The sequence below is a fragment of the Arachis ipaensis genome, chromosome B1, assembly GCF_059453495.1.
Source record: "Arachis ipaensis isolate K30076 ecotype BB chromosome B1, ASM5945349v1, whole genome shotgun sequence".
Classification (NCBI taxonomy): Eukaryota; Viridiplantae; Streptophyta; class Magnoliopsida; order Fabales; family Fabaceae; genus Arachis; species Arachis ipaensis.
The window spans coordinates 3,658,137-3,669,381 of NC_142436.1; the positions used below are offsets into that span (position 1 = coordinate 3,658,137).

Here is an 11,245-nt window from a genome sequence, read left to right on the forward strand (position 1 = left end):
ATTAATGAACATCTTTCAGTGGCTAAGAATTTTTTGCATTTAGTGAGAGGTCTTTGGTTCAACATCCGCTTGAAATATATTTTTATATAAGTATATAATATAAACATATATAGGATGCGGGTTGGTCGAATAGGGTTGAGATTCAACCTGCAACTTACCCGACTCGCATGAGAACTCTACCTACACCCTACCCTACTCGTTGCAAATCGGATTGGTAACCCACCCGATCACGGACATGTTACATATTGCCACTCCTACCTAGTCCGGACTGACCTAGAGGTCGGATCGTCAGTTTGTCAGTCTAATGATTTTTTTAACTTTAGTCATATTATCTTTACGTGAAAAACATTCACGTTAAGTTTGTGAATTTGAGGGTTGGTTCCACTATAGTTATTAAAATTGAGTTGGACCAACTAATAAACCAAATTCTAAATCAGTTCGGTGTAACATTTTAAGTGTTTTAAGAAAGAAAATCAATCAAAATTGGATAAGTCAACAATTAACAATAAAAAACTCTTTCTTAAATCCTCTTTCATGTGTAATAGTTTAGTTGTCATTAGGCTAAGTTATTTTTTGATAAATTTGTCCTTTTTTAAATATATAACATATATAAATTAAATTAAATTTTTAAAATTTATTTGTTAATTATAATTTAAACGAATTAACCAATAATTCACCAGTTAAACAAGTAGCCGGATTGGTTTGATTATCAATTCAGTTCTAATAACTATAGATTTCAGTGTATCAAAACAGCAGCGTTATCTCTAAAGTCTAAATTCTAAAAGATTAACATTTATTATAATAAATTTCCGATAGTTAATTTTTGTGATTTTTTTTTGTAATTTTATAGTGAATTGAGTTTTTTTTAAGAAGAAAAAAAGTGGTATAGACATAAAAAGAAACTTATAAAAGTCTACAAATTGTCTTTACTTATGCAAAAGAGTATAAAAAATTATCTACTAATTAACTCGAGTTGGTTAAATAATTAGCTCAATCATATGCTTAAACAAGTGTTAAGAGTTTAAATTCATCTTATTTTTACATCAACTTATTATAACTCCTTAAATAGAATTTAGGGCAATTTACTTAAATAAATAGAATAGAGAAAACGTTTACCTAAATGTGCAAAACTGGTTCTTGTTACCTGCATGTGCAAAAAGTCATTTCTATGTAATCCGTGGCAACCCACCACGGTTTCAAAATGTGCATAAACCGTGGCAGGTCCCAGCGGATTATGGCCAAAAGATATAGAGTGTAAACCGTGGTAGGTCACCACGGTTTACTAAGGAGAGATGGCATGCATAAACCGTGGAGAGTCACCACGGTTTATGAAAAAACTTGTTTGCACATAAAACCTTGTGGGTCACCACGGTTTATATGTGGTAAATAATGGCCAGAAAACCTTGTTAATTTTATGTATTATTGACTAATATATACTATAAAATTTTTACTTCTCTTTATGTATTATTGACTAATATATACTATAAAATTTTTACATGTATTATCAATTATTTTTTCATTATGTTTATCACTATTTTTCATTTTACACTATATTTAAATATTTATTATACTATAAAAAATATTAATGAACATAATAAAATAATTACTTATTAATATTTTTTAGAGTACTCATTAATATTCTTATAATATAATAAATATTTTTTATTTTAAATTTAACAAATACTAATGTATCAATATACACTTATATGTGAATTTATTAAATCTATATAAAAGATTTAATCAATAAGCATGTTAATAAATATTAAGATACCAATATTAACAAGTAATTATTTTATTGTACTCATTAATATGTTATAGTGTAATGAATCTTTATTTTATAAATGAAAAAATAAAGATGAATATAATGAGAGAGGTCACCTTAAGCTTAAACGAACTTTTGAGTAGTTTTTATAAGTTCGCCTAAGATTTTGAAAACTTCATAAAAACTCAAAATAAAAAATAAAAACACAGATTCCAAACATTAATGTTAGTGTAATTTATTTTTAAAAATATTTTTTTATTTTATAATAGAAAAAAATCCAAAAATTTTATGGTGTTTATTATTGGAGTCTAATTTTTTTCTAATTTATTTTACATAACAAATTTTAAATATTTTAAATTTATTAAATTTGATCATTTTAAATTAAATATTAATTTTTTATTTTTTAGTAAATAGACATCAATTTTTTAAGCACTATAAAAATCATTTTCTTAGTATTATCTGATTTTTTTTTTCTATTGTACTCTTTCTATTATAAAAAGCTGTTGTTGATAAGACATAATTTAAGATTCTGCTCATAAATTTATTGTGCTAATAAATTCATTTTCTATTGGACATAAAATTAACAAGGTTTTCTGACCATTATTTACCACACATAAACCGTGGTGACCCACAAGGTTTTATGTGCAAACAAGTTTTTTCATAAACCGTGGTGACTCTCTCCACGGTTTATGCACGCCATCTCTCCTTAGTAAACCGTGGTGTTTACACTCTATATCTTTTGGCCATAATCCGCTGGGACCTGCCACGGTTTATGCACGTTTTGAAACCGTGGTGGGTTGCCACGGATTACATAGAAATGACTTTTTGCACATGCAGGTAACAAGAACCAGTTTTACACATTTGGGTAAATATTTTCTCTATTCTATTTATTTAAGTAACTTGCCCTAGAATTTAGATTTACCATAAATTAATCATTATATTATCACTAATTTCTAGCTATTGATACTAGTAGTCTAATACATTCCAAAAAGGAGACTTTCATTAACTTTTTACATAATTTAGTACAACTCTAACAGTACTATTTATACTACTTTTAATAAAAGTTAATTCTGCTCTACTAATTCAACTAAACCCAATAAAACAGGTTACATATTATCATCTAAAATTACTAAACTACCCATGTCAATGTTAAGTTAACAAAGTGCTGCATTCATAACCATTTGACCTCAACTTGTTTATCCTCTTACAATTTGTTGATGTATAACTAAAACAGAACCAGAACTTGGAAAATCTTCAGAAGCAATATAATCTCCTATGAGTCCTAATTCTTCACTCTCACTCCATTCTGATAACCCTGTAAGAAGAACAGGGTTTATCCCTTGTTTTCTTCCAACTATCCAAAGATCATAATCTTCATCACCATCATTATCATTATTATTCATAGCTAGAATACTTGCAATTGTTTCTTCTCCATTCTTAACCACCACTTCTCTGTACTTCACTCTGTTGTTTGTCTCATTCTTAACCCAAAACCATGTCACAATTCCATCATCTAGCTTCTTCTCCCTTTCTTTGTCCCCTACATAGTTTGCGGACAAGAATCGAATCACAGTAAGAGAAGCATCTTGGTTTGCAGCTATCATATCTGCATAAACAAGAGCCTCTCTTGCATCTGCTCCTCCGAGAAATAGCATCGCATATCGCCGTCCGAATCTACGAAGGGAAGAAGGAGCAGCAGCAATATTTCTTGCTGCAGTCATCATTTCAATAAGATTATTACTTCCTTTATCAACAAGAATACCAACAGAGCAAGGTGCATGATTCAACACTTGAGAGTTTATAGTATGGATCATGCCCTTGTTATAAACATGTTTTTTCTTGAAAGGTAAGATGATCAGAGAAGCTTCATTTTCTAAAGCAATCAAGCAAATGTCTTGGAACATCATTTGCTTCAGCGAAACAACTGTGAAAAACTTTAGCTCCACAAATTTCCCTTTAAGTTCTTGATAGCGCCTTAGAACATTTACAATGTGCATCCATTGATAATTGGAAGGCATTTCTTGGTTGTCATGGTCTATAAATAGAGGGCTAGCACGGCCAACAAGCTCGAATAATCGAACAGTGTGAACTATGAAGGGACGATTTGGATTTGGATTTGATATGTCAAGAACATTGATGAGACCATTTATGCTTTCATCATCTTGAATGCATAGAACCATTGAAAGCTTAGTGTTTGGAAGGTGATGCTGAATGTTCCTTCTTTGGTTCACAATATATGGCCTTGTTGGATCATACACTATGGAGATCAATGGAGTGAATGTTGCAGTTAGAACTGCTGTCATAAGCACTAATAATGTGAAACCTGGTATCTTTATGATCTGTGTTTGCATGCACACAAAGAACAAAGATAGATACAAGGAGCTATTTAGTTGAAATGCAAACAGCTATCTCCATATATAATTTGAAACAAGGAAAAAAAATTGAGAAAATACTCACGTGATCATATTTTCTTCACCCGAAGATGATATTGTAAACTGTTAGATGGTTCAGTCAAACATATTTAGTAACCATCTAACAATTTACAATGTCATCTCCGTATAAAGATGTCATTATAAGAGTATTCATTAAAAAATAAATCTACAATTTATTTTCCTAAACTTCAAATCCTTTACAACGTGAAATTAAATTATTCAAAGTTATTAAATAGTGCAAAAATTGTGATGAAACACATAATGTGATGATAATTTTGTATGAAAAGTTGGCCGGAGGTTTTTTTTTTTTAAACCATTTAATAGAGTTAACAAATTAAAAAAATACACATCTAATCACTAGCTAGGACAATTTTGTAAATTTCCTTTTCTTTATATAATTTTAGTATTTTTTTAAATTATTTTCTCAATTTATGTGAGTATTTACAATTAAATACATCTATTCATATTAAAAGAGTATAAGATGAGTTAAACTTTAAAATGACACTTGAGATTGGTCGCATATACTAACATACTCATCAAGATTTCAATTGTACCAATTATGTTTTGAAATTCTAATTGTACCACAATCGTTCTTAATGACATGATGAGTTACTTGATAAAAAATCAGTGAGGGATTATTACGATGCACTTTTACCAATTTCAAATACCTAATTAGTATAATTGGAATCTCTTGAATTTTTTAAGTACATACAATCAATTTAAAGGGCCACTTTAGGATTTAACTTGTATAAGATACACATAATGGAGCTTAGTTACCTTCTTATCCATGAAATGGACAAACATTATGAGCTCCATTTGTCCTCTCAAGCTCATCATAAGGCTAAGTGCAAGTCCATCTCTAAATGGCAACTGCCAATAGAATGTAGCAACCCAAGTGGAAAAGAATTTGGTCAAGTAGCCAGTTAAAACCATGAAAAACAATGGTTCTAAATGAGACCAATCAATCTCACTCATAGCAAACACATCAGTATGAGTTCCCACCATAAGGAATGAGAATGGTAGTAGAAAATCAGTCATAATAGTCTTGCTCTTTTCCACTATTGTTGCTCCTAAAGGAGGCCCATCAGGGATCACAAGGCCCAACCACAAAGGCCCATTAGCAATTGCCATCCCAAGCATATCTGTCACAAAGCCCAACACAAAAACACCCAAAAGAATGACAACAACATAAGATTGTTCCACTGGGTGCCCTTCTGGAGTGTTCTTATGAATCCACATCATCGTGGGCCTTACACAAAACATAATGAACATTAGCACCAGTACAAGAGAAATTGTGTACCAAATTGCATGCTTTGTTCCTGTTTCTCCATGTTTCCCAGCCTCAAATACTACAATTGAACATGTACCAATTGCATCACCAATTAAAGCCATAGACAAAGCCATTCTCCCAACATGTGAGTTTATAAGGTTAAGCTCTTTCAAAATATTATGGACAACAGGGAATGTTGTGATCCCAAAGTACGCTGAAATTACACCTAGTGAAGCTATTCTAGAAAGTTCTTTGTCCATGTTTTTTCTCATGTATAGTGACACAAGAAAAGTTAGCATTGAGGGAATGCTTATACCAACTAATGCCGTGTACAAATGCATTTTCCCTGATTTTTTCAACATGGTTGGGTCACACTTCACACCATAGATGAAAACAAAGAACATGAATCCCATTATTCCAAGATTTTTCACCAAGAATTCAGCTGCTTCAGGCATTACATTATGTTTAAACCATCCATGGCGTCCCAAAACAGAAGGTCCAAGAATAATACCACCCTTGAAATGATAACATGTAAATTTATTTATATTTAATCAGTATCCAATTAGTAAAAGTTATCTCCACACCAAAACATTATATTATTATTATTATTATTATTAGAAATAATATTTCTTTTTCATGTGTAGTCAAAATACTCACATAAATATTTTTTACATAAATGCACCAAAAATAGCAAGAACTTACCTTATTTTAGTATTCATTTTCACATGAATTAATTTTGTTTTCGAAAATTTTCAAAACTTCAATTTGTCCCTAAAATGCTTATGAAGGCAAAATCTATGTATGTTGGTGCTTATCTATTAGTTTGGCTAAGTTCTTTAATTTTATCAACGACTTGGAGCTACATTTAGAAATTTGATATAAACATATGGAAAATATACATTAAAAGAATAAATTAATGTATGGTTCCTCTTGAACATTAAGCAATGAAATGAATGTTAATAATACTAAAAATTAAGAAGCTTATTACCATCATCTGACAAACCAGCTCAGGTTGTTTGAGAGGCTTAAAAAGAATGCGAAGAATGCGAGTGACGACGATGATAAGAATGAGATCTAACATTAGAAGTGAGAAAGTAGAGGCTGTATGATTGTTGCCACCGCCATTGAAGAGTCCCCCAGCGCGAAACTCTTGCATTGATTGGCAAGAAAGGGCCAAGGAAGTTGCAATAGAATCATCATCGATATGTTTCAAGCTTTGTATCAATGTTCGCGAATGACGAATGTGATGATCATGTATTGGGAAAACCCTAGTCATGTGCAACAACGTTAAAGTTTCTGTCTCATAAAACCATACACATCCAAATCACATTCAAACGTGAAGGAAATGTGAAAGAGGCTGAGATAGGATACAAGAATTGTGGATATACGTCAAAGTGGGAGAATTAGTGTTTCTCTTTCATTCTAATCACTAATCACTATTTTTTATTATTTTATTGTGAGGTAAATATTTTACATGTTTAGTTTTTTTAATTTCCTACATCATTGAAGTAGTGGAATTTTTTAGCTACATTTATTTTATTTATTTGGTATACAAGGGAACGCCCAAGTATTTTCCTAGGGCAGAGCAAAATTCTTATAGCTAATAAGGAAGTAAAATTATATGACACGAAGCTACTTTTGGAGGAACTAAAGTTTTATTAATGTCATATTTTAGCATGTTAGTTGATGATTGTTACATATGGCTTATTTGAATTCTTTTAAGTGTATTCCCAATTTGTTATGGGAGCTTGATGGAAATTAATGTCTTTAGTTTTCAACTGATCTGACATAAATCTTCATGAAAATGAAGCTACACAATTAATTAATTTAGGTTGATGTGGTGATTAACAATAATCATTCGCTTAAATAAGTATTAGAAGTTTGAATTATGCATTGTTTGAATTATGCATTGTATATCTAGCAACTCATTGGCCAACGACAAATCCTTAAATAGTGTTTAGATTCATAGCAGATTAGTCCTTAACATGTCGGACTGACTATAATAATTTGTGATTTTATTTTGATTTGATTACACATGGTTTCTATTATATTTTTTAGGGGCTAATTTCATGATACAAAACTTGGAAATTTATACATAAATTGCATAACAGAATTGTAAAACTAACAGCACCCCTACTTAATTTACATAAACTCCCTCTGAAGTTAAGCTACAGTTGTAGTTGAAAGGAGAGAATTTGATTTGATTCACCTAGCAGTGACCTTTGGGGATCCAATCCCATCCTCAGAGGTTTCAAACCCTGCATCATCACTCTTGCAGAGAGCATAGACAACATCCACTATGCTAGGCCTCTTTGAAGGCTCCTTATGCAAACAAGCAATAGCAATCCCCAAAACTCCCAACAAACTATCCATAGATATTGTGTCCCTCAAGATTGCCTTGTCCATCCACTCCCTCACCCTCCTACCCTTCTCTTGATCACTACTTACCCCTTCAAAGGTCTTCATAGCACTCATCCACAGTAGATTCCCCTCCTCGTCGATGGCTTCCCTTCCAGAGATGAGCTCCAGGAGCACCACCCCGAAAGAGAAGACATCCATCTTGGTGGAGACGACGCCATCGGCCAGATACTCGGGAGCAATGTAGCCCTGAGTTCCCACAATGTGCATTGTAATGGCATTCATTCCTGACTTGGCAAGCCCGAAGTTGGCAATCTTGGCTCTCATGTTTGAGTCCAACAGAATGTTGCTGCTCTTTATGTCTTTGTGCACTACTCTTGGCCTTGTGTGCTCGTGGATGTATTGAAGACCATTTGCTATGTCTATGCCTATTCTCACCCTTGTCTTCCAGTTTAGCTTCTCCTTATTCTTCCCTTCCTCTTCGTGCAGCCACCAGTTCAAAGATCCATTCTCCACGTACTCATAAACTAGATAGCAATTCCCTTCTTCAGAATCTATGCAAAACCCTTCTAACTTCACCAGATTCCCATGGTTAACCTTCATCCACACAAAACCATCATTTACTAGAGAAAGTGTGTGAAGATATCTTATATGCAAAGATGATATTGCGACCAATTAAATAGTTCAGTCAAACATATCAAATCATTTAACGGTTTACAATATCATCTTTGTACGGAGATGTAATAGGGGAAGTAGCCACCTTTTGTTTATCTTATGTGTTGCTGTGAATTTTGGAGTTTTATGCTTTTACTATATTTTCTTTAAAAAGTTAAAAGAGTGCAGCAGCATGATTTGTCTGTTATTATGACTTTATGTGCGTACCTAATAATGTGCTTCTTTAATTTAAAAAACTCTGTATAATAAGCTGATAACAATGATCAATCATGAGAGACAAAGATGGAAACGTCACTCACCAAATAACTAAAAGGAACTATTCCATTAACTGATAATGTTTTATTCTTATTTAAGTGTTCCTCAAAATAGATTAGTTAGCATAAATGAAAAATAATAACCAAAAGAAACCCAATCTGATAACGTTTTGGATCAGAAATATATGTCTGTTTATTTATTGAGTCCTGCTAGGGAGCCAAGCTCTTGACTTTTCGGATCTAGAGCTCTGATACCATATCATGATACCACTCATCTCAAAAACTTCAGCTGATAGAAAAAGATAACACTAATGGTTATATCTCCATTGGCTCCCTATACTTTTTTATGTTATATTTTAAGGAATAATAAGCGACCACATGTAACGATTCCACTGGTTTTTTTCTCCGCCCCTAATAATACCTTAGGGAAACATTAAAAAAATAATGATGTGCATATAGATCTAGGCATCTCCAGGTTTATTCCCTTGGCTTGAGTATGCTTAATAAAATAAAGTATTTCGAAACACACGACATACATGATAGGAAGTTAGAAAGAATAAAGATAATTTTACGAGTGAAATTGATTACCTTCTGTAAGATCTTGAGCTCCTCATAGGCATTCCACTTCATCTTCTTGATTGCATAGGTTTCTCCATCAATAGTACCTTTGTAAACAGAACCTTGAATGAGGCAACTGTCACTGAAGGCATCAGTGGCTTCTACAAGTTCCTCAATTCCAAATACTCTGTACTTGTCCAAGCAGTCAGACACATTGGCCATCAGCTTCACATCCATCGGTTTACTCCCTTTCCCATCTCCCCCTCCCGAAAACACCCTGCCCTCCTTCTGCCTCTGCTCCTCCTCGTCCCTGCCCGCCCACATCCTGCCCTTCAACACACTCTCCCTATACATCCACACCGCACACACCACCATTAGCAGCAAACCAGCAATCCCCAATCCAATTGCCAGCCCTCTCACGGTGCCTGTTGTTATGAGTATGCTTAGTGGATTATTCAAAAACCATGACATTCACTAAGCAATTCTAGTTTTTAGTAAATACTCACGTACAGTTATCTTCACGTGAAGTTGATAGCCGAGAACAATTACATTGACTAAATTGTTAAACAGTTCTCAACTATCAACTTCATATGATTTTAGGTGAGTTTTAAATGTCTAGTGGTTATTTTCAATATATTGAAACAAAAAATATTTAGTAAATTGTTTAGCGAGGTTGTTACCTGCCCTGTCATCAGAGCTGCCGGCCGGAGTCGGAGAAGGAGCAGCAGCAGTGCTTGTATTCGGCTGTGACAGAACCGGCAGCTTCGTCACCGGGACGAATATGGTATCATAGACGTTGAATTTGTTCCCGTTGACATCAGTGATGGCCTTCTGCTGAGATCCAAACCTGGAAGCAATCGAAGATAGGTTGTCGGACGGTTGGACAACATAGGAGATCATGTAATTGGCTCTTGTGTTGGACACAGTTGTGTTCTTGTCGGGGCACTTGCAGAAGACAGGGAATATAGCATTGTCCCCAATTTGGAGGTTGGTTGCTACAAGGTTTGGGTTAACAACCTCAACAGAAGGGTAGGTAGTGAGGTTCTCAAACTTGTTGGTGGAGACTAAGTAGAAGGTATCGTTGGGTTTGATGGTGTAGGAGATGTTAGCATAAGAGATGGAGCCAAAGGTGGTGTTGATGGAGTTGCAGGAACATGTTAAGGGAATAAAGAGTTGCTGGTTTAGGATTAGAGGAGAGGAAACTGAATTAGAGGATATGTTGCTTGGATTTGCAATCATGAGACGGCTGACTTGGAAGAGGTCTCCAATGGAAGCTAGGTCAAGAAACTGACTCTGAGCTCTGTAGAAAGCATAGGCCTGGCATGGATAGCTTCTTCCACTGCACTGGAACCCTGTGTTGTTCTGTTGGCTCTTTGTCTGGCCATGTGAGGGTTCAACAAACTGCAACAGCAAGATGAGAAGGACAGGCCAAACTCTCATTTTGGCTTCTCTCTCTGTTTGTTTCTATTTTGACATGTTTGTTTATTATATATAGTGTAGAATTTCAAGTGCTGTGGCTGCGGTGAGAGGCAAGGAAAAGAAGAAAAGAAACAATGGACTTAGTTTCCTTTCAGATCTAACTGGACAGCATTCATTCAAGTCAAACCTGCTTGCTTATGTCTAAGTTTCCCACTCACCGTTCTTGATATTTATCCCCCAACTATGAAATATGAATACTAGTCAACATGATTGAATTTTCTATGAGTGACTTAAGATGGGGCCTATTCCTTTTCAATTTTCAATTACTCCAATCACTGGCATCCTTCTAGACTAATTTCATGGTGCTTGTTAAATAGTATTTAATTTTTTAATTTATTTTTTATTGAATTTTAAATATTTAAAAAAAATATTTTTTTATTTTTTAAATTAAATATTAATTTTTTATTTTTTTTAGCAAATTAAAACTACTTTTTAAATACAATAACAATTACCTAAT

The 11,245-nt window shown here is 33.6% G+C and overlaps 2 protein-coding genes across 2 annotated transcripts; both read right to left on the bottom strand.

Moving 5' to 3' along the window:
* Positions 1-2,958: 2,958 nt before the first annotated feature.
* CHX24 (cation/H+ exchanger 24) lies at positions 2,959-5,962 on the bottom strand. The gene is made up of 2 exons (XM_088500853.1): positions 4,972-5,962; positions 2,959-4,101 (listed from the first exon to the last, which is right to left on the bottom strand). Exons 1-2 carry the CDS (start codon positions 5,917-5,919, stop codon positions 2,959-2,961), a joined length of 2,091 nt encoding a protein of 696 aa, XP_088356979.1. The 5' UTR covers positions 5,920-5,962.
* Positions 5,963-7,458: 1,496 nt separating this feature from the next.
* On the bottom strand, positions 7,459-10,973 carry LOC107645189 (serine/threonine receptor-like kinase NFP). The gene is made up of 3 exons (XM_016349195.3): positions 9,990-10,973; positions 9,340-9,734; positions 7,459-8,419 (listed from the first exon to the last, which is right to left on the bottom strand). Exons 1-3 carry the CDS (start codon positions 10,747-10,749, stop codon positions 7,670-7,672), a joined length of 1,905 nt encoding a protein of 634 aa, XP_016204681.1. The 5' UTR covers positions 10,750-10,973; the 3' UTR covers positions 7,459-7,669.
* Between the last annotated feature and the right edge of the window lie 272 nt (positions 10,974-11,245).

Coding starts and splice junctions, on each gene's coding strand:
- CHX24 (XM_088500853.1), bottom strand. CDS start 5,919: ATGCCTGAAGCAGCTGAATTCTTGGTGAAAAATCTTGGAATAATGGGA. Junction 4,102..4,971: donor TCCATTTCATGGATAAGAAG/GTAACTAAGCTC, acceptor ATGCAAACACAG/ATCATAAAGATACCAGGTTT.
- LOC107645189 (XM_016349195.3), bottom strand. CDS start 10,749: ATGAGAGTTTGGCCTGTCCTTCTCATCTTGCTGTTGCAGTTTGTTGAA. Junction 9,735..9,989: donor CAGCTCTGATGACAGGGCAG/GTAACAACCTCG, acceptor TCATAACAACAG/GCACCGTGAGAGGGCTGGCA. Junction 8,420..9,339: donor AGCTCAAGATCTTACAGAAG/GTAATCAATTTC, acceptor GTGTGGATGAAG/GTTAACCATGGGAATCTGGT.